The 27784-nt window shown below is 37.0% G+C and overlaps 1 protein-coding gene across 1 annotated transcript in view; it reads left to right on the top strand.

The window, feature by feature from the left end:
- Positions 1-1663: 1663 nt before the first annotated feature.
- The window catches only part of LOC124308727 (uncharacterized), a 39673-nt gene continuing 13552 nt past the window's right edge, over positions 1664-27784 (top strand). Inside the window, exons 1-5 of the mRNA XM_046771707.1 lie at positions 1664-2188; positions 2945-3094; positions 13824-14163; positions 24343-24396; positions 26903-27031. Coding sequence (XP_046627663.1) covers positions 1928-2188; positions 2945-3094; positions 13824-14163; positions 24343-24396; positions 26903-27031 — 934 coding nt within the window. The 5' untranslated portion in view covers positions 1664-1927. The remainder of the gene's footprint in view (positions 2189-2944; positions 3095-13823; positions 14164-24342; positions 24397-26902; positions 27032-27784) is intronic.

Raw genomic sequence — 27784 nt, 5'->3', positions numbered from 1 at the left:
ACCGAAGAGAAAGGGAGACCATAAAAAAAAACAGGTCGCGGTACAGGTGCAGCGTAAACCTCCGTCTGGGAAGTCTGTAATACTTGTTTTTTCTCTCTTCTTTCTCCCCTTTATTCTTTTATTCTTTTAATTGAAGGGGACATATCGACGAATGCAGTCTTGAAAGTCGAGACTGTGCAGAACGAAGAAATGCGAACGGAAAAGAGATTTCCTTATTGATAAAGCTTCGAAAGGTCCCGTAGTTGTTGTTCATTTTCTCGTTCTTGCAGTTGCGTCAAATAGCCGATCGGTTAATACCGGCACAGATGCAGAGCTCAGAATGCTGAAATAAATTATTCTAATTCGTAAACGTTGATTTCAGGACTCATTTCTAATTTTTGATCATGTATAGATTCGATAGGATCACAGGAAATCACCTGTAACGCTGGGAAATCGGTGGGAATCAATCTGAATCATTTGGAAAGCTCGGGATCGAATGGAAATCAATAAAATGTCAACGAGTCGGAACCATTCGTCATGATTTCCGACGCTTCTTCAACTAATTTCTTCATCGAGATTAAAGTGATTTCAAGCGATTACCAATGATTTCAATTTAACCTCGACATATCAAAGAAAATAATTCAATTCATAAAAATTCCTTCGATTCCTGATTCGATTGTCAACCGTTAAATTTATGAGGCGGGGTTGACCTTCTGAATTTTCAAAAGTTCCGGAAGCGCCTAATTCCGAATTATTTAGTGGCGAAACTTGAAGTGTAGAAATCAATCTTTTGCGAAAATGGTCGGAAACTCGACGGCTCAAAGTTCCGAAATGCAAGATTCCGAAAATGCAACTTACGATGGAGAAAAGTTTAGAAAAGTAAAGTTCTGATGGAGAAAAATTCCGAAAAATAAAGTTGCGATTGAGTGAAATTTCGAAAATTAAAATATACTCACAAAGCGTAGTTTATCCAACGTGAGGATGTGAAAATTGAGCAAAATCAAAAATTAGAATGACCAGGATTCCAAACGTAAAAATATCGAAAATCTAAAATAAGGAAAGATCAATACTCTGAAATTTAACCGAGCCAGAAATTCGCATAACTGAAAATCTTCGATCATTCGGACTTTCTATGTTAAAGATTATTAAAGTACCCCAATTTAAAACTTTCGGAATTTCGACTCGTCGGAGTTACACCCTTCGCCATTTTGTACTTCCGGAATTTCGCCCTTTCGGAGCTTTGAACGTCGGGTTTCGGATTATTCGAAACTTTGATATTTTGTCAAAGTTTCATTTTTTTACATCAAGTTTCCCCACCAAAAATTTCAGAATTTGGCGTGCTTTCGGAACTTTTCAACTTCGGAATTTCAGCCCAGTCCAAGATTTTTCTCTTCCTTGAGCAAAAATTTTGCCTTCGTTAACTTCCCTTTTCGTAATTTTGAGCAGTTCAATATCAAGACGGCGTCGTGCCGATCGGCCATCCTCGGAACCGTGCAGTACAATTGTCGCGTGATTAAGTGGCCCGTCTGGTTCACGTCGCATTTGATCGTCGCAGAGCGACAAGTATACCGCTGCACTGTAGACGGCCGCAACCACCCAGCGCGATAGTTCCAAGCGGCGCTGCGCGCGCAGCCAGCGTCGCTGGTTTCGGAAGCTCGAGACCTCGCGGTCCGGCAGTAGAAACTGGCAGTAGAGTGCCAGCCGCGATCGTGTGCGCCAACCGGGCTTCAAGCGGCAGTGGAAAAAGCGCGCGTGGTCGGACGTCGAGTGCCGGCATGCTCATCGGCGAAAAAATCGGTGCAAACCGGAGTGCAGCAGGTGCGGAAAGCAGCGAAGCGGCCGAGTGAGTGTCACCTCCGTGCAGCAAAAGCCGAAAGCTCGCGTCATGACCTCCGGCCCGACTTAGGCACCCGATTTAAATCTGGAGCCAGGTTAAGCGGCCTGCGTGATGGGTGAAGCCGAGGCGAAGGGTGTCGGGTCCTGCCCGCGGTCCAGGACGCTCACCTGGTTCGTCCTGGCCCAGGCCCTCCTTCAAATCGGGGCCTTTTGCTACCTCTACTTGCAGCTTCTCAGCCTCGAGGGAGAGCTTCGCGTCGCCGAGTGCCCGCGATGCGAAATCGACGACGACTTCGGTCAGGGCGTAGATATATCCCGCCAAAAACGGAGCGGCGTTAACTTCGAGGAGAACGCCGTTTCCGAGAACTTCAAGGTATGTGTATTATTTACGTTTGACTTGAGCTTGCGGACAATTGCACGAAATCGCTCCAGCCGTGCTGGCCGATCTCTTTGAACCGCGAATCCGTCCGCCACCTTCCAAGTTAAACTCGGAATTTTGGCAAACTTTGATAGCATTGTGCAGTGAAGCTTTCGACGATGTCTCAAAGTCCTGGGTAAGTCCAATTATGGAACTGGTAGTGGAGAATAAACAGGACGAGTTTATAACCAGGATTCGTGTCACTTGTTATTCAGTCAGGTATTTATAAAATTAGGCTCGTTGTCAGAGCTTTCGTTGTTCCGAATAAGTTGTTGATGACAAATCTTGAGAGAAAATTTTAGTAAAATGGATATCGTCAAAAGAAAGTTTCGAATATTGTTGGAATAGCCATAAGATCTAGAACAATTATAGGAGTATAGACGAAGGTCCTTAAATACCTTTCGACCTTTTGAAAGAGTAGATTTATCATAAAATGTGTAAAATAATCTTTTTTGTAGAGCGTTTAATCCCCTACAAAAACACGTTCTGGTCTTATCAGTAAACTAATTCGTTGACGAGTTACAAAATGACAAAGTTAAAAAAAATTAATAAATAAACAGAAAATCACTTCCTCTCGTTATTTGAAAGAATTTTTTGACACAGTCTAAATACACCCGCAATTACGAAAATTTGATCATTTCACCCTTATATTGTCTGATCCTTCTGCACTCTCACGCCTTACCAACTATCACAAGAACCTACATGTTTCAGGACCAGGAAGAGAGGGAAGCGCAGCAGCAGCCAAGAGACGTAAAAACTGCAACTGCGATCCCGGTGGGTCCGCCTGTAGGGGGTGAAGATTCCCCAACATCGTCGGACCTCCAGGACTGGGTCTGGCTAACAGGTGCCACGCGGGTTCCGGTGAGTATAACACATAAGAATTCCCCCATAGCCGCGGGTAAATCAGTGTCGATTGGGGTCGAGATCGAGCTGATCAGGGAGCGAGGGTGCAGCTTGTGATACGTTTTTAAAATCCCTTTGGGTGTGTTCGGAATCAATTGGCACCGAGTTCGCGGGGCGAGAAGAAGGCGAAATCCGTGCCTCAAGTTTAAGTCCCAAGGGGGAAAAAATCCTTTGACCCTTCGTAATATCATCCCCTGCAGCCAGAGGACGATTCCTAGGGCGATGGCGGGTAGGCGGAAGAAACTTTCATCCCCTTTATATATACGTGATCCCCTGTGGATATCAGCTTCTCCAAACAGTTGGCGCGTTACATTCAATTAACTTATTCACAGACGCTTCGAATCCTCTCCCCCCGACCCGATCCTCATCCTCCACCCTTCCCGAATATCCTATGCTGATATCAAATATGGCTAACGGCAGTATAAAACGCTCGTCATTTATATTTTTTTCTTCACGGATCATTCCGTTTACTGAATCTCAATTAGGGGTGTCGCTGTGCGCCGCTCTGCCAGCATTTTTTCTGTTTTCATTTATTAACTCATCCAGAATTGATGACGTTTAAATCGTTTTCGATAAAGCGATGTGGAGGATGGGGTGAAAATACTGTGCGATCGTGTATTTTATTCTTTGTTTTTTTTTTTTCGTTTTTTCTCTGTCAGGGACAATTTATTACCCCACAAATTGCTTTTTTCGTGTACCGAACATGCGTTTAATGAGCGTTTCATTAACGATATATTTTAAAGTAGAATTTGGATTCGTGGAAATCGATTACTTTCAAATCACATAAGCTTCGATTACGATTGACGAAATTCAAATTTCCTTCCTCTAATTAGCAATATCTGCGTAAATTATTTTAAAAAAGAAAAATTTGACCAGACTCTCACAAATACGCATAGAAAGCGGTATTTTTATACACATTGTTGGTTTGTCAAAAAAAATAAAAAAAAAATGCATATCATGTATAGTTTTTAAAGATTTTCAAAAATTTTGAGAATTTTCGACCAAGAACTTTCACTGGAATAATTGCAATGTTTTTCCTACACGTTTATTCGAATGTGAAAAAAATTACACGCTGATAAGCGCTTTTTGCAGAATTCAACCAATAGTCCTTTACTTTCTAGAGGATTATTTTGTACACAATAAAACTGACGTTTATAACTCCTTCTAAAAAAAAAAAAAAATGACAATAAAAATACAACAAAAACTTGCTCCGATTGCTGTACGTAGCATTAAATCGTGTGGGGTTGGTTTCGTCCAAGAGCGTGTGCCGGACGCGCCCCTTTAAATCCGATTAGTAAGGGAGGTTTAATCAGTCACCACGCAGCACCTCGGCTCAAGGCGCCAAGGCGAAGCTTTCGCGGAGCTTGCAAGTTGTTACAACGTAAGCCGCGCACCTACCAGCCACAACGCGAGTAATTTGTCCTGCGTAATACGGCGTTTCTTGAGTGGCTCTCGTTCCCCGGCAGCAAAAGCTGCTCGCCACTTTAGCCCCCAATTAACGCTGAAATCGAAAGAGTCAATTAGGGGTTGATTTCGCAGCGAGGCTAATTTGAGTAATCTCCGCACAAATTTCTGCGCTGCATTATCTCAATTTATTGAAATCTGTTATACTTAAAGGTGAATTAATTACCTCTAGCAAAGTGAAATTTTGAATATGACAAAAAAAAAAAAAATAAAAAAAATTCATTAAGCAACAAAATACCGAAAAATCAATCATTCTACTCACTGAATTTTCAATATTTTGAGCTAAAAACTGACTGAGTAACTATCAAGGCATGGATGTTCGTTTAAAAAAAAAACATGAAGATACTGCGTGATGGAAAAATGGTATTTATTTGAATGAGTGAAGTCGAATGTGTTTGGAAAAGAAACGAATTAACGATATCTTGTTATTTGTCTTGCATCAAGTCGGACTATCTTGGATTTTTTCCATACGGAATTTACGGTGAAGATGCAGCGGGGTCATTTTGACCCCGGTGTGGAGGGTAAGGATTAACTGCACGAAGTATTCTCTAAAAATGCGTCGTTGCCATAACATTGAGAACTTCAACCAGAATCGAAATCAATAGTATGAACATTGAGTGTATAATCTTTATCAACCCGTTCACTTTAAAATGAAAATATGAACTCAAAATGCCTTTATTTAAGCAAAGAAACACTTGACTTTTAGTTGTTTCGGACATGTTTCAGAAATTGAGTGTCTTTTTTTTTCAAAATTTGCGTTTTTCTCGTCTTGTGAGAGTAATTCTAAAAAAATAAATAGCGGAAATCGATTTGTCAAAAACTGTTACTCCCATTTCATACGTTCGACAATTATTTAATATGCCGTATATCTCGATAAAATTATAAAAAACTATCATCTAGATCGCACGCTATAGTGTACAAAGAAGCGAATGAGTTAATTAATAAGATTAAAGGAGAATAATAATGATTGAAAATGAATGGAAAAACGTTTTAAATGACCAAAAATCATTGTCATAGAATTCAAATCATTCATTCAATTTCCAACTAATCGTATAAGCGACTACCGTCGTGTTCCCCGTGATATCTTCCCGCTCTCTAACTTCCCGCTTTTAGCATTAACATTTCCCATCGCCATTCTACGCGCTCGGTTTGCTCACCGTTCGCCATTGAGACTGCCGCTTATCCCATTGCCAGCGTCCTTACTTAGCCTCGACGTCACTCAGCATGGCTAAGTTAATGCGAGAGACGATTTAGGTCGTCGACGAAACTCCGCAACGACTTGGTTACGTTGTGGTAATTTCCTTGCCGGTGCTTTCCAAGGTTTATCTCGCTTCTCTGTGTACATAATTCGGCGTATAAGCGGAAATATCGGGCTCTTTATCGGCAGGAAAATCTCGCCGACGAACCCGAAAAGACCCGGAGATCTTTCCGCTTATAGATACATATATATGGGGAATTCCATGCGAACTCACCATTTTTCATTTTGTTTAAAAAAATTTTCTGCAATTATAACAACTCTGAAACAGGATCCTGAAATTTTTTCAAATTTTTTATTCAACTGATCAATTATTTATAGATATTTCAAGTGATTTTGAAGAGGACGTTTTTTAAAATTCTCATAAACATTATCTCATAAACTGTAGTTTCTGTTCCAAACATTTTAAAATTAGGCCCATGATGGGCCGATTTTGTCCCATTTTTTTTTCATCACTATCAATTTTTTTTTGGTTAACTAAGAAATTGTTTGAACCGTTTGAAAATTTCCGAAAAATTCTTCAAGCTTATATTTTTCACTTGGAACATTTCCAGACTTGTTCTATTATGGAACGATTTTTGTCTATTTGTTTGGCACATTTAAATTTTTTTTTTTGGCAACCTCATAATGAAACCGGTCTAGAAACGTTTTAAGTGAAAAATAGAAACTTTGAGCATTTTTTGGGAACTTTCAGACCGTTTGAGCAATGTTTTAGTTGATCAAAAAAATTAAAAGTATGAAAAAAAAAGTCTGCCCATCACGGATTCGGTTTTGGTAATTTTTGGAAAAGAAAATACAGTTTTTGAGAATTATACAAAAGATCCGTTTCAAATTCACTTCTGAAAAAAATTCGGGGTACCGTTTCAGAGTTGCGAAGATTGCAGAAAAAAATTTGTGGACAAAATCAAAAAAAGTTGAGGGTCAGACATTGGTTAGGTACGCATGGTATGCTCGAAGCTTGTCGAGCCTTTTAAAAAAGAAAAATAAAACATCCCTGCTTTTTTTTTTTTAACACGTATTCGTTGTACACTGAATTCGACGTAAAAAATAGACATATCCAATAATCATGAATAGAAATTTTGTTTATTCATTTCCGTTGCGTTGTGTTATATTTGGATTATTTCATGTTTTTACGTTTTTCTTTATTTCTACAGTATCCAGGCGCGTTTATAAACTCCGTGTTATTACACCTGCGTGAAAATAAATTTCTCTCTGGTTATAATTTTTTGCCTCAAAATATAATGAGGAAAAAATAAACAGCGCGCGCGTGTGTGTATAAAAGAAATATATTTACTCGCGTCTGATTTTAACCTCGGATATATTATTAAATGGAAGTTTACGGATCACCGGGGGGTGGGGGGGGGGGGGGGGGCGTATCGTTGGATCTAGATGACGCGGGAATATAGTGATCATGTGTGTGGTTGGAGAGTAACGCAGAAAACGCAATTTCACCATCGCGGGGCGCGACGTTTTATAGAAATGCTCGGAATTTGCATTCAGCGGCTTTGTTATACGTTACGAAAGATTGCTCAAGTCTGCACCTCGACACCATGCCCCACATATTTCCCCAAACTGTAGTCGGTATCCACTCGCTCAGCGCTTATCATCCGAATCGTTTTTACGTGCGTTAGTTTTATTAACATGCAACCGGTTTGAGGTCTCTATTTTTTTTTTTTTTTTTCTTTTTTTTTAAAGCTCGACGGCGGAAAGCTTAATACACGCGTGCGGAGCTAGAGAACGAGAATTTGATGAAAAATTTTCTGATAATTTTGAACTCAAAATAAAAGAATATAAAAGTTTTTCATATCTGCACGAAGAGCCGACAGGCTTTTATGCAAACAGTACGTGTACGTGAAAGAGACTGGTTGACCGTAAATCGATACTTTTTATGCTCTTTATTATACGAGATATACGTACGTTCAGGATTTATCCAATTTTTATATCCCTAAGCTGTCTGTTGAAAAATACGAAAACAAAAAATATTGTTATTTTAAACAAAGCGCAGTGTCAGATTTTACGTTAGATCTTACTTCAAGATAAATAATTTCATTTGGAAAGCTAGTTTAACGTGGGAAGTTACTGAAACTGATTTTTCTTTTTTAAGTTGTAGCCAATTCGATGTTGAAATTCGTCGATCGTAATCATTACGATGAAAAATTAAGTATTTCGGTGTGTTTGTAGAAAATAGTTTTCCGAATAAAATGAATTATTTTTGAATGAAATGGAACGAATTTACGAGACTTTTACCGAGTTTTGAAGTGGTTCGAATCGAATCATCGATATCATCGGTATTTTGTTATACTTTTTGTTTTTATCAAAGCTCGTTGACACGACGTTCTGGCAATAACGAAGAGAATGAAGAGTATTGAATTTCGGTGAACCAATCCCCTTGAAATCGGGATAAAGAGAAAGAAAAAAGACGAAAAGAACTTTTCGCCGCGTCCAAAAAATCGACAATTCTATCTTCGCGAAGACTACGCGTGGAAAAGTGGTGAAAATTCTTTTTGTTTCCGTTTCGCTTTCATTACTCGCGGTGGATGAAATTAGAGATCTGTCGAGTCTCGTGTGTACGAATTATCTCCTCGAGTTTCTCGCGTCCAATTTCCTTTTCCCGCAGTCATTTTTCAAAGCCCACGCCGCCGCCATCATGGTGGGGTATCAATTATTCAATGCGAGATCGTTGCGGTTAAGTAAACCGACGTCCAGGTGCTTACACGACGCCGTTAAACGTCGGGATCCCCGTCGAACACATACATGGAGCCCGGAATTCACCCACGGACAGCCAGCCAGCGAATAAATCTAGCCAAATTTCTCCCCACGGTGTGATACTCGGCCTTTTGCTTCCCCTTTCCTTCTTCCTCTCTTCCTCCTACTTCTTGAGATTTTCGAAAGCAATTTTTAACGAACCCTCGAAACCGTATTTCTTTCCTCGAATACAAACTCGAGCGTTTTTAAACGATTTAAAATGAAGCGTCGGCATCTAACGACTATAACCTTTTATTTATAACTCTAATATTTTGTATTTTTCTATTTGTAAATAATTTGACAAACTATGCTCAACGCAGGACTATTTGGTAGTAAATTTGAAAGAAAAAAAAGCATTCTTTTGCTAACCCTTTCAGTCACCGAAGGTACTGTAACAGCATCCTTTTTTTTTTTTTTGTTCTTTTTTGTCATTTAATATATCAAATAAATATATGCAAACAAAAAATAAAAGAAAAAAAAAAACAACGTACTTTCGCGAATGTCATTCGTTAGCGGAGAAATTTGATAGCAAACGTGTAGGTACTAAAAACGCTCGGAATTCATTCGTTGTCAAACAGAGATCTCGCAATTGCCGTTAGATTTATAAAATTCAATGCATAGGGGTAGTCTTCACCCTCCTTAAGGGTGCATGTAAATAGTATCGGGGTTTTCATCTATTCTCGGCCTAAAATGGTACTGTCTAAAAATAAATATTCGTACAAATCTCATTCAAGACCACTGTCTAAAACATTATTCATAATTCACCCTGTTTTCACCCCATTTTAGGGCTTGTTTTTAGTTTTGTTAAATTTTGAAATGAGATTCCCATTCAGCGTCGAAAAAATACATGGAAAACGTACCTACAATTGCACTTCCATGCCAGAAAAAAAAAAAAAAAAATAGAAAGTATAACCGAATCGCGTGACTGAAAGGGTTAACCAACCCCCGCGATTAAACTTGTAAAATATGTCGTTCGCAGATGGTTGAAAATACCAAAATGAGCGAACTCTTTCCTCGTTTTTTTTTTTTTTTTTTGTTTCTTTTTTTTTCATCTCGTTCCTCTAGGATTATCCGCGGCAAACGAGAATCACCGTATGATCCGGACACACGCGAGGCGGCGAACAGCGGTGAATGACAAGTAATATCCGGGAAAGAGTTATTGATAGCCGGAGGAGTGCGTTAGTAACAATGTAACGCTCAATCCCGAGCCGTTTAGTTTGTTTTAACCTGAGCTATGCGGCCTCAGAACAACCACAATACTTCACTCTTGACAGTAATGTACGGAAAAATATCCGAAAAGCTCTCGTCTCTCGGTGAGAATCGGCTTCGCGCTGCTTTCTGGTAAACGGAGACTGGATTTTGATCATCATAATACACGAAATCTGAAGCCGCTATTTCGGCTGCCTCCTCATTCGGATTTCGCACTTTTGTATGGCAAAAATTCGGCTGAATGCTGTCAAGTTTATTCGAAATTGAAAATTTTTTCACGTATTTTTTATTTATTTATTTTCTTTTTTTATCTCGTACATCTAAAGCACACGAAGTGAAAAGTACGGTTGTTCGAAATGGATCCACGAGTTGGAAAATGTCAATGAATTTTCATGGAATAAGCAGGTGTTTGGGAATTTTACAAAAGTTTTTTTTAACACTTCTAGAAATTACTGGAGGATTTAAGAAAAGTGCTGAGAAGAATTGAAAAAATTTTTTTACCGTCAATCTTCTTCTAAAAAACTTTACAGCAGAATATGCTGCGAATTAGATTTTGAAAGCGTTACATATTCAAAATGTTGCAAAAATATTATTTATAGATTATGGCAAAAATTTTCCGAAATATCTCTGAAAGTTTTATTTTTATTTATTTATTTATTTATTTTTTTGAACATTTTTTAACGAGAACGAGAAATTCGTTGAAAATAAAAGACTGGTTATTTCATTCTTCGGCGATTTAACAGAAATTTTGAACATGTAGAAAATGCAGAATGAAAAAAAACAAACGATATCAAAGAATCTCTAATTTCTGTTAAAAAAAAATAAATAAATAAACAATAAACTTGACGAGAATTTAAGAAAGCTTATTGAACAATATTGCTGAATTTTAATCGCAATTCTGTTCAAAATATTCTACAATCGAAAAATTATGGATTCTTGCAGACAATTGAATCTTGGTCGATATAAAAATTATCGTCGGTAATTGTGCCCGTTAACGAAGAGAAGAGAATTTTTTAGCCTTATACTGAAGTGAGTCTGATTAATAAAATAGTTAAAAGTATGAAAGATTAATTTAATTTCCTGACTAAACTGAAACTTGTTTCCTCAAATTCAATGAAACTGAGTTACAAAGAACTTTATTCTGTTCAGGAAATATCGTCCGATGAAGAGTTGTTTCGATTCCAAAAAAAAAAAAAAAAAAAAAACAGCTCGAGGTTATTTTATAAATCCCATAACGTTTCAATAATTTCCCTGTGAATGTAACGCAAATCACTCCATTATCTGAATATAGAGAAGCTTGAAGTAAAAAAGAAAAAATAAATCAACTCATCTTACAATAAGGATTTCTTTGAGTTTATTCCAGCCTTTCTCATATCCGTATCAAATCCTAACAAAAGCTTCTTACCAAATATTACTCAAGCAAATCAGTAGAAATTTTTTGCCACATTTTGATTTTGATCAAAACGAAGTTCCTCGATTGATTTTAATCGCGGTGTATATAATTTTATAAATTTTTTTTTTAAAAAACCGTGCACAGCATCCGTCTCCTTAAGGATCCACTGCACGCTTTATTCGGTCCAATCGACGGTAAAGTTTTGCAGTAATTCTGCGGTTGCGGGAAAACCTCGTCATAGAAAGCCACCCGCCAACCACGTTGATGTGCGGATACATTATAATCTTTCAGATATTCCGAGAAAAGATTCCGTTCCGAATTTTTCACACCCGCAGGATCCAAAAAGACAAGACAAAAAAAAAAAAAGAAAAAGAACATCGCCTCGAAATTGAATTCCTAAAAATGTGATTTCCGATTTTTATAATCCGTCGATTACGCATTTTTTTTTTTTTTTTTTTTATCTCTATCCCCGATTCTTGCGATTTTGAAAAACAGATGTAATCGAAAAAATTCAATTAATCCAAAGCATCGAAGTAAAGGGTAAAGGTATGAAGTCGCCGCCGTTTACTCTCGCTCGGAAATGCTAAACTTGTTACGTTTTACGCTGGGCGTAAAATATCAGCTACGCCTTCTTCGAAAGGGAGCGAGATTAAATTACCCACGGAAATGTTTCATCCTCCTTCCAAATGACGTCTGAATACGTAATAATTTTTAACCTGAATGTTCGCAGCTTTTTTCACGGCTCCACTTTTCCACCATACCTTCGCACATACTTTCTACATCTCTCTTCCTCTTGTCTTCATTCTTCCATTCCAATTCGCACCGAGGGCGTAATATACACACTTTAGTTATATCCTCGTGAGATTAGATTGGTGGAAAATTTTTGCGAGCTGCTTTCTTCGGCGAAATTGGATCTCCCTATTTCCCGGCATCGTTTAACATTCTCCGTAGTTTTTTCATAACAATCTTTCTCTCTATAATCGTTACCTCATTTTTTAGAATTCGCTTCCCGGTTCCCGATCTATTTGCATAAATTTTTGTGTAAACAGATATCAGACACTGCGAGTTACAGCGAAGGGTGAAAATCGGGGGATGCGGGATAAATCCTCTCAAGCTTTGCTGCGAACGTAGAATCAAGCTCTCAGCGACGAACGACGATCACCCCTAACGAATATCACTGTCTTTTCTGTCATTCAGGGCTGAATTTTCACGGACGATTTTACTGAAACACGAATTATGCTAATTACGTACAGATCTCTTGGGAAAAAGTATGATATTGACGTCTCAAATCACCCCTTTGAGCTTCTCGCTCCGATCCGATTTGCTGACACTTCATCTGTGTCGAAATTTCATCACCCCCTATCATAATTTAATCACAATGTACTGCTCAGAAAACTTTCGATATCAGAGTATTAATTATAACATATAAATAATTAACGCGTTGAGACTTATCGATCGATGCTCAAAATTTGATTTCAAATGTTTCGCAACGTGTAATATAAAAAATAATATAATAAAAATAATATTAAACATATTTGGACGGGGTAGATTTAAATTTTGTATTCTGTTTTTCTTTTTCTTTTTTTTTTTTTTTTCTCTTTGTAATGGAATAACTTTTGGACGCAATCAGTTTTTGCCGAGCTAAAAATCCTAGTCATCTTTCTTTATGGCAAAAACTCTGCTTTGGAGAGTGAGAAAAAAAAAATGTTGTTGTAATTTGAAACAGACTATCATACGTAGGTACGCGTAGAAAAAAATATGAGTGACACATCGGACCAAGCGTGCAACTTTTTTTGGGACGTTTCAGGAGTTCGGAACGTTACATAGTGAAGCCAGCGGAGGTCTGGGCTGGACATAATATCCGGTTCTTGTCGTTAATAATTCAACCTGCTGCCACTGCGCAGCATAACCGTAAAACTCTTTTGCGCGAGGCCATCTGAGAGTGGGCAAAGAGTCGCAGGGCGAAGTTTAATCTTGTTTTAATTAATAATTCATTAAACCGCGAGTTTCGTTCTGTAATAAATTCTTCGCTGTACGCGTTTACCCGATACTAGAAATAAAACGCGGATTAAAGGAAAAGCGGACGGCGGTATAAAGTTATTTATAAATTATCACCATCTGTACACGCGATATAATTTTCGCACGAATATATTGTATAATCATTGAAGAGACAATTACCGAAGATATTTTTCATAGATGAGAAATTGAAACATTTTTGGTGATTTGGAAAATATTATCGCAGAGAATTTTAGAACGATATCGTTAAGTGTATGACAATTAGAAATGAAGTGGAACGAAATTAGTAAAAAAATATTAATTTGCAGGAAATGGTAAATCATTCGCTTTTATCCGTCATATATCTCAAAAATATAACTTAGAATATTTACGAAAAGAAAAAAAAAAAAGAAAAATTGTCGAGTTATGAATTACGATACCTTTAAAGAATTTTCTTAATATCGATTGGGATGAATTTTATCCGTACCTAAATCAACCAAGTTAACGACTTATGAAGTGAGACTTTTCAAACAATCTCACACCAGAAGTGTTGAAATTTCGTGAGATAAACTCGAAAGAAAACTAGAGCTTGAATCTTTGCTTATTATATTTCATCTATTTTCTAGACCGACGTCATGGAGAACTTCTGTCGGAATTTCAGGGACTATTGCTCCCCGGGACTTCCGGGGATCCCTGGGACCCCGGGGGAGAAGGGCGACCGCGGTCTGCCCGGAATTTCCGGGCCTGTGGGCCCACCGGGACTCACCGGATTGCCGGGGCACCAAGGAACGCCGGGGCCGAAGGGAGAACGAGGCGAACCTGGACTCGATGGGCGGAATGGGATCCCGGGGGAACCGGGACTCGATGGTCTTCCTGGTCGCAGTGGGTCCGACGGGAGGCCGGGGGCAAATGGGACCCCAGGAGCTAACGGGATTCCAGGACGTTCAGGACGGAATGGAACAGACGGTGAGTGATGATAGCCAAGAACGTTCGAATGTTTATCCAAAGTCTAAAGGTGACAGGCGTCAATTGCGTAACTGTTATGGTCGCTAGAAAATTATAGCGAAATGAGTATCGTTGCAATTATAACGATTTGAATATTATTCGAATTATGAGAAAATTTGCGTTACACCGGATATTTCCAAATAAACGCTGCGGCATGTTTGGTTGCCTACCACTGAGGGGAACGAATATCGGTAATGCAGACCTATGGAATTTATCGGTAATACAGACCTACCGAGTTATCGGTACATGGTAGCGTGTTTAAGGTCCTTGCGAGTGAATTGGAACTGCCCGTTTTTTCGTTGTTTATAACTTGTACCGAAGCGTTCAGTGGATCGCGTCCCGGAGTCACGTTAAAGTGGTTATATGCCTTGGCTTTACTAAAGTGATGATAACTCGGGAGGTCTGTATTACCGATATTTGTTCCCCCTAAGGGAAGGCAATCGAAAATAATGCGGAGTTCACTTGGAAACACCCAGTAAATGCAAATATTAACAATGTAATTAGAGTTGTTGATTGTGAAACATTGGTTAGCTTACTGCATTTTTTCAGTTGAATAGAGCTTTGACGTTAAGTATAGTATAAATGATCATAACGAAAAAAAAATTATACTAACTTATACCATACCTTTTGGTTACAACTGTACTAAAGTCGTTCTCGTTTCGTATTTCTAACTATTTTTTAGTAAATAATCGAGGACTGTACGGTAACCATAATTGGAAATTTCTCTCAGTGCACGTAATTGGAATTCGAAATATCGGACGATGCCATATAGTGGCGAAAAATATTTCACGTTAGTCTCGTCTCGTATTTAATTATGAAGGTCGTTATTCGTCCTATATTTCACTCGGTATTAACTCAACGTTTTTAAACAGAAGTTGAATCACTTTCCCGGAGTTTTCTGTTCCTTATTTACATTCCTGTAATTAAGTTAAAACGATCAGCTGTCAACTCAGTTCCGACGCCATATTGATTTAGCCATCGCAGTTACTTTTTGAGAGTCGATTATTGAATTTTAGATTCTTTCGATACTTGTGAAATTGAAAAAGAGTTCAAATTCAGCGAAGCAACTGCATGGGGGTTCAAGTATGAAAAAAATTTGTTATTCTTATTTATTTAAAAAAAAAACCTGACAATAAATTATTATACGAATAGATCGCTGTATAAAAATGTTTAATGCTTTGCGTGGATTTCTCCGACTCTCATTTTCATATTACATTCTCGTCTTTGCAAAAAATAAAAAATGAGGCGCGAGAAATATCGCCTCGTCTGAATTCGAGTTATCCGAGATATTTTTTCGCGGTATTTTTGGAACCCACTCGAGGTTATTGAAATTGAATTTCAGGCCGCACGACGTGCGACGTTTGGGAATTTAATGACGACCAGCCGCACTTTTAGCGACCTTCGAATCTCGCCGAATTATATAGCAGGCTAGGCCTCTCTTCGTAATCTCGGTTGATTTTATCGACGATTAAAGTCGTCCCCTTTTATATCTCGGACGATTATTGGATTCTGAAAATAATGAGGGAGTAAAAAGGTCCGTTACATCCTTCTCGGTTTCGTTATTTATTTTAATCCCTGCTCCATCCGTCGCCTTATTATACCGATGAAATAAAACACCGTCTTGCAGAGTATAAAAAAAAAAAAATGTATGTGCATAAATTTGTGACAATTTATTTTGTTCAAATTGACGCGCTTTTTGATCGCACGATTGTTTTTTTTTTTTGCAAACGTTGCTTAGAAATTTTACAATTTAAATTGGTCTTTACGTATCCTAATACAACCGAGTTTGTCATATTCTGATGCAGCGATTCCTTTGTCAAAAATAAACACAATATAAGTTACAAGATGAGACTCGTTTTTATCAGTAGAAAGATCGCCGTTTAGTCAGACGTGGCGTGACGGGCTCAAGGTAATGTAGTATTCCTACCTTTACCGATCAACCAACTCACCTTTTTCTTCCTATATTAAATTAACAAACGAACCGAAAGGCTTTAAATTACAATGCTAGTAGTAGGAATTGCAATAATTTCTTAAATAAAAGATGCTTTCATGAAATTATTGAAATTCTTAGATTTCATCTAAGGACCTCAATATTGTATGAAAATAGTATCACGATGGCTCATTCTGATCTTCATTATTTCGGTAATTGCGCAAACTATCTCAGCTATGCACTTTTTGAACCCTGAAATGTGGGAAACGTTTGAATATTAACACATGTCAAAAAACCAGACTTTTTTTTTTTTTTTTTTCAAGATTTTCGGGATATTAGTAACGTTCCTGAATTCGGATACAAAAGAGCGATGCACCGTCGAAATTTGAACCCTTTCCGTTCGTTCGTTTACTTAATATGGGAAGAAGAAGGGTGAGTTTGCTCGGTCGGTAAGGGTCGGAGTACTACATGACCTTAAACGGCGCAAATTAAGCGGGAGGGAAAAAAGTGACGAAAATCATAAAGAAAGGAGATGAAGCTGAAATAAAAAAAAATAAAAAAAAATGGGAAATTGATCGTCGAGAATTGTACAGCCGGATTAAATTCTGGTGGAAAAAATCAATCACTGGCGATCGACAAGTGAGAGCTGAAGGTACACAAATAGTTATACGCGTTGAAACGCGGCGTAAGATAAATAGCCACAAGTCCAGAATGACGGATCGTTGCAGAGAATTGCAGGCTTTACGCCTATGTACACATGCAGACGTATTTTACCTAGGGATAAATAACACGTGCCGATATTCATCGCATTTGCAAAATGACCAGCGCGCACGATATTTTCATGCTGAAGTCGAAGTCTGATTCACGATCAGTCAAAATGTCGTTGAGAATTTTTTTTTTTTTTTTTTACATTTATCGAGGGAAACGGAACGTCGAAGAATCGAGAAACAATTGCGAAACAAGAAATTTAATGATTGTTTCGTTCTTCGTGGTTTTTGATAATTGATCAATAATTTTTTAAGAAAATGTAACATTTTACTCACATTTTGAGAGTATTGTAGGTATCCGAGGAGACATTCACTTATCGATCAAGTTTCGAACGGCCTCAAGCGATCTAGAAATTATTTTGAATTGTTTGAAATTAATTTTAAATTTTAATCGACGCGATGTTAAGCGCTTTTGAAATTATAACAAACTGCTTCAAACTAGTTTCAAGGAGTTCGAAATTATTTCTTAATGATTTCGAATAGTTTTCGGTGGTTCTTAAATGACAACGAATAGTTTCAAGAATTTACAAGTAATTTTCCGCAGTTCCAGACTTACTATGAGATGTTTGAAACGACTTTGAAGTGGTTTTACGAAATCCGAAGTCGATTATAAGCGATTAATAAATTATTTTAAACAATTTCAAGCGTTGTCATGCGATTTTTGCGCGATGGCTATGAAAAGTAGTTAGAAATTTCAGCAATTGAATCAATTCAATTTCAATGCAATTCCAATCGAGCGTTTAATTTAAACAGATAAAAAGAAATCTACCTTTTTTTTCTACACTAGAAACGAGGATTTTATCACACATAGTAACCGAATTCACGAATGATTCACAAGCATTGGAAAACAGTTAATTTATACCCTTTTGAAATTATTGGCTAAAATATTCCCACTTTTGAAACATCGATCATTACTGCACGTCGAAAGTTGTTTTTTTTTTTTTTTTTTTTTCAGGAAAACAGAAATACAAAACGAACGTGCCGAAAACATAAAAAAAAAAATGTGTATCAATCAAAAAGAACGATCCTTCAATCACGTTTCCTCGAGGTTCGTTTTTTTCCCCACGTTTTTCGTTATCACCTTCCGCACCGCAAGCTCGCGACTTTACATGCGAGCTTTCGGCTGAGCCTCCGATTTTCGCTGTAGGCGAGTCGATCGGTTTAATTCAGAAAGTCCGGACCATATAACGCCGAAAACGTTTTAGCGAGCTGGCGCCATGTAAATTACGATTAAGGTTCGGCTATACGTGTCACTGCAGGGTGTATTGTATTTATAACGGAGCTTGGCAGCGGCGGCGAAAGCACCGGGTGCGATATCGCGCCCTGCCAGATGTTCCAGGAGTGAAACTAATTCCTCGTCCCATCCCCATCCCCATCCTCATCCTCATCCCCGTCTCGTCGCAGCGGAAAACGGCAAGACTCCCGAAATCGTCCCGCGGTCTTCCCGAAGTTACGCGAAACATGCGTATATGTACAAAGTATACGGCGAGGGTGCGACAATCCGCTTGGAAACCCCTAACGCTGACGAGCTTTCATTTTCGTTTGGAAAAATCGTACGATATTTTCATTCTTACAAATTTCTGCAAGGTAAAATCAAATTTCGAACTCTCGACTCTTCTGTTCACCGTCTCAAATACCATTCAAACCCTACGAAAATTTCAGTAAAATGTCTTTAGCGTAAGTTATTCAAAGACAAAGTTAGATAAAGATTTTAAAAGGAATAACCTATAATTTTTAACTAATGATTTAATTTTTTTACTTTACAGTACATTATTATAATATTATTAATATCAATGTATGTTTCGTTGACGAAACAGGGACGTGAAATCGCATTGTCGTAGTTATAGATTTGATTTGTTAAGAGCAGTTATTATTATTATTAATTATTTATTTTTATTATAGATATATCCAAAATTATAGACAGTAGGATCGGGATTTATCAGGAATTTTTCATACTCTTGGAATAGTACTTTGAAAATTTAGGAGCATATGGAAAGCAGAAAAAGTAAAAATCGAAGGACTATTATAGAAATGAGAGTTTAAATCCTTCACGTTTAATCGGATAAAAAGTGAAGTGACACTGTTGTCGATTTCTGAACAATTTTTTCTCACATTTTCCCATCAATCGTTCCCCGATTGACAGGATTTGTAATCCCGAAAACTTTATCGCTGAAGGAATACGTTTGCAATGAAGAAAAAATTGGAAACAATAAAAAAAAAAAAATAAAAATGCCATCAGTTTATCTAAAATATCTTAAAAATTGAACTCAGTTAACCGGAATAATTGTCGCCGTCAGATTCCTTAAAAATTAATGAAATTGCACAGTTTTACATCGAATCTTATTCGATCGAATAAAAAAAAATCGTCGTATTATTAATTCGTCGTACATTGATTCGTTGCTAGTTCAAAATTCGAACCCTAATTATGCGGATTATTCAGAAAATTTTGTCCTTTTCAGATTCATTTTATACCCTGCTTAAAAAATCAACGAGAGCTTAAAAGCTGGGTAAACACGGCCGGCGGTTCGGATAAGTGGGACATTCATACGTTTACGTTTCCATTAAGCGACGAGTCGCCGTTATAACCTATATGTATATAAAGCTATGTTATATCTATATATATATATATATATGTATATATATGGGGCATTCTACGCCAATTCGACCTGAGTTTTACCCATGACCTCTTAATTTTCTACAATTTTTAAAAATGATCTCATCGACCGAACAAAATTAAAAACTTGAAAAAACTCTGAACAATCCTGTGTCAGATATCAAAATTTTCAAACTTGGACCCGGAGTGACCCGATTTTCACTTTTTACTGTTTTCAAGCTTTTTCCGAAAAAAAAAATCTCAAATAGTAAAATGGTTTCGAAAAATCTGAAAAAATTTTCAAAAATCCCATGTGACATATAGAAATGTATCGGCAACCATCCATAGTAAAATGACTTTCGCTTCTAATTTTTTTTTAACGTTTTTCTGCGGAAAAAGCTTGAAAACAGTAAGAATGGAAAATCGGCCCACTCCGGGTAAATTTTCATATCTGACGCAGGATTTTCAAGATTTTTTTCAAATTTTTAATTTTGATCGGTAGATAAAATCGTTTCTAAAAATTGTAGTAAATTCAAATGGAGTCGAATTGAAGTAAGGAAAAAAAAAAAAAAAAAATGACAGAGTACCTTTCAAAGTGAGAACAATCATAAAAAAAATTGCGCTCCAAATCTAAGAGGTCAAGGGTAAAACCCAGGTCGAATTGGCGTGGAATACCTCATATATATATATATATGTATGTATGTATGTACTCCCACACTGCATCCATGCAGAGTTCCTGATCCACGCAGAGTAACTCCGAGGCTGGTGGTATCTTTTGCGGGGATTGAGCACTCTTTTCCCTGAATAAAAAATTTTTTCTTTCCACTTTTTTTTTTTTTATCCGCCTTTTTTCGACCTATACTCGGTACGCCGCCGGTGGTCGAAGGATATGAAATTCATGACTCTGATCCTGCGTATATGTATATATATATATATATATATATATATATATATATATATATGTATAAATTCACTTTACGATTATAGGTATAATGTATACGCTTCCGAACTGAGAAAAATTTCATGTTATATGTATACAGCAAACAGTTGGTAGAAAATGCTAGTAAAATAGATATAGTTTATAACGGAGTAACGGTTCGGGTAAGAAAATTCGTTTTTTCGTTTTGTAAATAAAATTATAATTTGTCGGCTGTTGTGAAAAAAATTTTGTAGAGTTTAAAACTGTTTGCAAGTGAAAAAAATTTCTCCCGGTTAAAGGCTGCTCCGTCAAATTGAACCTCTCTCTCTTTTCTACATTTATATTCGATCGATAACGCGATTCGCCAAATCTCATAACAAATTCATACGCACTTGAAAAAATACTCGACACCTGATTTATCTTTACTCAGCGCTCGTCCGTGTGACGTGATTCATAACTTTTTCCTCGACGAAAAAGACGCTAAACAGACATTTCGCACCTCGACGGTATCTGATTCAAGCTTTCTTGGTGGCAATCACATTTCTATTTTTCTCTGAAATTCGGATTACTCAATTTTGAAACTTTTAAATCCAGAATATTCATTAGGTGGTAAATAAATATCAATCCAATCAATAAGGTAACTCATATTCGATTACGAGTGAAATTTAACGAACGCTTCAAAGAACTGGAAAAAACGTTCCACTGAGTTCACTAGAAGGCAATTAAAAAAATAAAATAAATAAATAAGTCAATAAATATTTATTTTACAATTCTTCATACATATCGTACAATTTTCACTATTCGTTTATCAGGTATTACTAACCTTGTCAGGTTTATTTTCCATTAATTCTTAAGGAATTTAGCCCAAATTGGTGAGAAAGGTTTCCGTCGGAGGATATATCTTCACAAAAAAAAAAAATAAAAAAAATAAAATTATACCAAGGAATCGAAGCACTGTACGGAACACTTCGCTCCGTGCAATCAGTCTTCATTCTGTCACGATTCCGGACGGAAAAATTGAGATGGAAAAATAAGAATCTCGTAAATCTCGCATTTCGCTCTTAGACTGATATAAACAAAAATTTTCAGCGACCGTTTTTATTAGCCTGACCTATTTTCTATGCGACGAATAAGAGTTCCGTTGTGCTTTATAATTCAGAGCTTAAGAATATCGTATCATACATCTATTTGTCGAGCATTCGCGAGTAGTTCGGTAATAATAAACGCAGCAGTATATTCGAATCGATGCTGAGGAATTTATCCCGAGAGTATATATACCCATAGAAATGGAATACTCGCTTTGTTGGAGAGAAAATTTATTTATTTGATTCGATTTTTTATTTATTCACATCCTTATCCTTCGTCTCCGCGCTTCTTTTTCCCATCAAGCACAGAGTGCCTTATACGCGTTTTATCGCGAATCGAATCTGCACGCGCTGTGAAATATTGGAAGCGTTTCATTTGAGAGGAGAGAGAGAGAGAGAGAGAGAGAGAGAGGGAGAGCGAGAAGGAGAAACGTAAAACGAGATCTGGGGGAAAATTACGCGGATCAGGATACCTCCAGCCCTTCTATTCCTCACCAGTCCGCATCCAGCCACCTATTTCACCAACTCTGCCATCGTATTTCACCTAAGCTCTGCAGGGTCAACGAATTTTCAAATTTCTAAGGATGTACGCCGCCGCAGCTCTGCTCGACGACTGAAATGTAAGGACCATCTGTCAAGTGACGGTCTTGGCAGGAGGTGGGGTTGAAATTCCGAATTTGAAAAGATCCGGAAGCGCGAAATTCCGAATTATTTCCTGGCGAAGTTTGAAGTAAATAAATCGAACCTTGACCAAACGTCAGAATTTCGAATGGTTCGAAAATCTAAACATCAGAGCAACCCGAATTTCGGAATGATCCAAGATTTTTAATTCACCGAATTTCTGGATTCGCCAAATTTCACCCCTTTCATATTTCTCTGTTCTTTGGTCTTGAGTTTCAGATTTATCATGAATATATTCATTGGACGTATTCTCAATGCGTGGAATGAGAGAAATTTTTAGATCCGGTTACCGCTCGGTTCTTAACTATTTTCATTTTTTACCAAAATCGATAAAATATAGTTCTAGGTAGAAAATGAGAATTAGTTTTCCAGCTGTTACCGGAAAGTCTATTATCCGTTACTGTTCTTTCTCATTACGATCACTGTTGCTAGATTTTCTCGCAACTGTTGCGAAAATTTAATGCGTGTGCAAGAATGAATTGACGTTGTCGTCTTATTTAACTAAAAAAGTAGAGTGAACCTCAGAAACTGATTTTGCGTTGCAATTACCAAAACAGGATCGACGATAGCGCAAAATGGTTCGACGTACCTCGTTTTTTGTAATTCCAACAATATCACCGGCCTACAAAAAAAAAAGTGGTCTGTACCTTTGACCGGACCTACCTATCTTTACGTATTTTGACGCGCTGAATCCGAATCTGAAGTCAATTTTGCCCGTACACCCTCAAAATTTTGAGTAAATTGCAAAAAACCATAAAAATCGCCAAAAATTAGCAGTTTCGGTGAGAAAAAAATTTATGGAACCATAGACCAAGTATGATTTTTATGTATTTTGGTCCGCTATATCCAAATCTGAAGTTTATTCAACCACAAGTCTTTAAAAATTTAAGTAAATGGCAAAAAAAAACCCTGAAAATTGCGAAAAATAGCAAAAAAAATGCAGTTATTGTGATAAAATAAATTCCATAGAGCTGTATTAATAGTTAAATCATGATTTTTATGTGGTTCGATTCGCTGAATCTAAGTCTTGAGCATATTTGGCTTGTATATCTTTAAAAATGTAAGCGAATCACACGTTTCATCAAGGCTGGTCACCACTCGTCTCGGCTGGTGTAACAAACACAAAGGTAGAGAGAGAGAGGTGTTTGTGGAAAACGGTGATATTGTTCACCTCGTCAACTGTAATGACATCTGCGGTAGGTACTCGCGTTAGGACGGAGGAAATCCACTTCGCGCGGGTATTTAATCACGGCTCCGACAATGGAGAGTCCTTTTGTGGGTCACAGGAGCCGGTATGTACACATTCTGCAGGCAAGGGTGCAGGTTTACCGAAATGGGGTGGAGGGCTGGATCGAGGAGCGTTGCGCGGCGTTGTTGTTTCGTAATTACTTTCCCATACTCGCGCACTTAGCCCTGGGGCTTGCAGGATGCTGCAGTGGTGATAATCCGCCGATGGAATACCCCCTGCAATCAGGACGGCGCCACTCATAAACCACCCTCGAACACGCCGCGCGATTAATCCCCGAATTTTCCCCTCCACTTTATGTCTACGGAATTTCATGCGAACCCGACCGAGGGTCTGACCCTCATCATTTCTGATTTTGTTTAACAACTTTTTTTCTCCGATTCTCCCAACTCTGAAACACTGCCCTGAATTTTTTCACATTTTTGATTCAACTGCTCAATTATTTATAAATATTCAACGTGATTTTGATAACGACCTTTTTTAAAATTATCAAAAAATTCTCAGAAACCGTATCTTTTATTCCAAACATTTCAAAACCAGGCCCAAGACGGGCCGATTTTGTCCCATTTTTTTTTTGTTTCCAACATTTTCAATTTTTTTGGTTAGCTAAAAAATTGTTTGAATCGTTTGTGAATTTTCGAAAAATTCTCAAAACTTTTATCTTACACTTGGAATGTTTATAGACCGGTTAAATTACGGAGCGATTTTTCTCTGTTTCTTTGGCACGTTCGACTTTTTTCATTAACTTCATAGTGAAACCGCGATTTAGAAATGTTCCAAGTGGAAAATAGAAGTCTTGAGAATTTTTCGAAAATTTTCAGACCGTTTCAACAATGTTTTAGTCGATGAAATAAAAAAACTTTAGTCAACCAAATGATACTATTTACTTATTTTTCATTCCTTTTTATCTGCTGTACAGGAAGACCGGGAGATCAAGGACCTCCGGGACCTCGGGGACCTCCAGGACCTAAAGGTGAGTAAGGATCGATCAGCAAAATTTCCGAATTTTGAACACACAAAAAACACGTTGGATCTTGCCTTTTTTTATTCAAAGACTTTAATTAGGACTGAAAATTTGAATACAAGAGTTCGACTCGACAATGTGCAGATAAAATTAGTCAGTGTGTTTTTTGCAAACGGTGATAGATTCGAAAGCCTAAGAATTTCAGGATTTTTGTATTTTACGAGGATCAAAATTTTCAACCGAAAATGGTTGCCGCCAGTTGGTCAGGGATAAGAATTTAGAAATATTAGTAAATATGGGGATCCACATCTTAGCATGGAATTAACAAAAACGCGACAACGTATTTTTGTAGATTTTCAAATGTCGAAGGTTCGAATTGCGTTGAAAAATCATAATGTGAAAAATGAAGTGTAGAAAATCAGAATAAGTATTGAAGAAAAAATAAAACATGTTTTCAATTTTCCATAATCTACACCTTTTTGCATTTTGATTTTATCCGTGCTTCGACTTTCTATATTTTAAAATTCTGTAAAACAAATTATCGCATTATTGAAAACTCTGTAACGAGAATTATCTTTCACTTTCATATATTTCAACGTTTTATTTACCTTTACATTTCGAAAAAATTTTACCGTATACGAAAAAAAAAAAAAAAAACATTGAGTATTACAAGAAATGTCGAAAGGAAGAATCAGTTTATATTTAGCATCAAATTAGTGTTTCGAAATACTAGTTCTTACAATTCAATTTTATACGCTATCACTGGGAACAATAATATTATCGATGCAGCAATTGAAATCACAGAATTCATTTTTTTTTTTTTTTTTTTTTTTCCGTCATGTTCTCTCAAATTAACGTTTTCACCTAATTCATTCCAGATTTCATAACGTAATTCTTATTTCCACGATCAGCTGCTTGCTACATTCTTCATTCTTTTTCCCCGTTTCTGTTTTCTTTCTTTCTTGCATTTTTTTTTCTTCTTTTTCCTTCCTTTTCTTTCTACTATTTTGAGACCAATATTCAAGGGATGAAATTCCTCGATTCTGCGAGACTGCCGGTATTCTTTTCGGTTTGCTACGTTTTTATGGGGATATAAATCCGGATTCCATACAGTATTCTATACGACACTGTTTGCGAAGAAAAATCGCCTAAATATATATATCGTACACGTTCAACATACAATATATAATATATTTATATACAAACCTCGATACACCGCTTGCATCTGGGAGTTTATACGATCTGATACGCCAGCGATTTCAATTCCTTTATATAAGGAAAGAAAGATGATGACGCGAATTTGCTGTTGCAACTGCAGTCGTCTCTGTGTACATATATATATATATATATATCTATTTCACGGAACGCTGGTACAGCGGAATTATGTCAGCTACTCTATCAGCTCCGCGGTGTAAGTCGAAATGCGTTTATTCCGACCGAATGCGTCCCGCTACTTCACATTTCTCACATTTTTTCCCTATCCACTTATTTGTAATTCATTTACTTCTTTTTGTTTTCTTTTTTTTTTTTTATCCTTGTCACACGTTCTCACGCGAACGAACGACGGAAGAAGGAAGATCGATGCACCGAGTGAAATTTAATTTATTTTTTTTTTTTTTGTTTTGTTTTTACAGTTACTAGAGAAAATTCTAGTACAATTATTACACTGAGGGAAATTTTTAGTTCCGGTTACCGCTCGGTCCTTAAATATTTTCATTTTTTTACCACAATCGATAAATATAGTTGTAGGTAAATTTTTTACTTATTGCAACGTTAAATTGTTATTTGTTAATTGAACGTTACTTTTCGTCACGGAAAAACATCAAGTTATCGCGACAGTTGCAGGAAAATATTGTACGAGTAATCATGATCGATAAAGCGTATTAGATTTTTTGTTTTAATCTAATAAAAAAAAAAAAAAAAATAAACATTATCATTTCGTACCCAGAATTATGTTAATCATTTATGGTAAATAATGGATAAAAATAAAAAAATTGAGTATCATGCGCTGTAAACGTCGAATAGACAGTTTTCAACACTGTGAAAATAATAAATGTACATTATATATTCTTGACTTCGTTACATCTTCGTTGTCTTGTAAAATTTCCAGCCACGGACAGCTTTGAAATTTCCAATTTTCCCTTCGATTATTGATACTCAATGACTATAAGGTTGGCTCTGCCGGTTATCCTTCGATACCTTACGGATGATTAAACTTGGCGGTAATTGAATGGTAACGATCTTCCAATCATGCCGACATCGCGTTCAACCCTGCCATGTTATACGTTATACTTCAAGGATTAAATTTACCCCTAACTGCAGCGTCTGGAAACGGTTGAGCTAAATTCTTCGAGTCATTCGCGCTAATCTTTGTGTTATATTTTCGGCTCCGTATGAAGTGTGAAAAAAAGATTAAACTTTTTGGAACGATGATAATCACCTCAAGAGTTGGATGAAACCTGATTAGATATTAGGAGAAATTCACTCTTCTTCAAAGTTTCGATTCAATTTTCAGGTGATACCGGACCGCGAGGTCCGAAGGGAAAGGCAGGGTCGAATGGAAACCCGGGAGTTACTGCCTACCACGTGAAATTAGCCAACGGTACAGACAGCGGTAGACTACTGATACCGCCATCAATTTTGGGTAAGTGCAACGCACTTGTATTTTATAATGATGTTTATTCAGTGTCAACTTTTGTCTGTATTTCGAATTTGAAAACCCATTTTCACACGGGTTTGGCGAGTCAAGAGTTTGATTAACTTTTTATGAAAAAAGAAACAAAAGTTTCGATTTTTATCAATTTAACGGTAAACTACGACGATGATTTTTTTTTTCGTTTTTTTTTTTTTTTTTTTTGAAATTCGCAAGTATAGAAAATACTTGAATGTTTAAAAAGACGAGCTTACATGTAGATTTTTCTATTTATATTAATTCAACAAACTATCCCTACAATCTCAATAAAACACTTTTTTATTACGTTATTTGGTATCGTTAAATATTAGATTTTCCAAAATGAAACCGATCGCTTGTTTTCAGCAATTTTGATGAGATTTCAAATGAAAAATCGATGTATAACCTCGCTTGGTTATAATCTCAATACTAGGTTTTTTTTAGGTTAAAAAAAAAAAATCATCCCAGTTTAAAAATCCCATGATCCTTAAAATTTTTGCATCTGCATTTTTGAACGTTTGATCAACGCTAACGTGCAAACTATATTACCGAGACAAAAAGGTTCCAGGAGTTTTTTTGCACGTTATTAGATTCTCTGGATGCGTATCCCCCCCCCCCCCAAAAAAAAAAAAAATGTCGACTCAATTTAAGGGGTTTCGTTACAATTTCAATACCTTGAATCGCAGTAAACCTCAAACCATAACTCTAGGAAAAATATTTCAACGA

Source organism: Neodiprion virginianus, chromosome 7, assembly GCF_021901495.1.
Source record: "Neodiprion virginianus isolate iyNeoVirg1 chromosome 7, iyNeoVirg1.1, whole genome shotgun sequence".
In the NCBI taxonomy this organism is placed as follows: domain Eukaryota; kingdom Metazoa; phylum Arthropoda; class Insecta; order Hymenoptera; family Diprionidae; genus Neodiprion; species Neodiprion virginianus.
The sequence above is the reverse complement of the archived record's forward strand: the minus strand, read 5'-3'. Positions and strand labels throughout refer to the sequence as shown.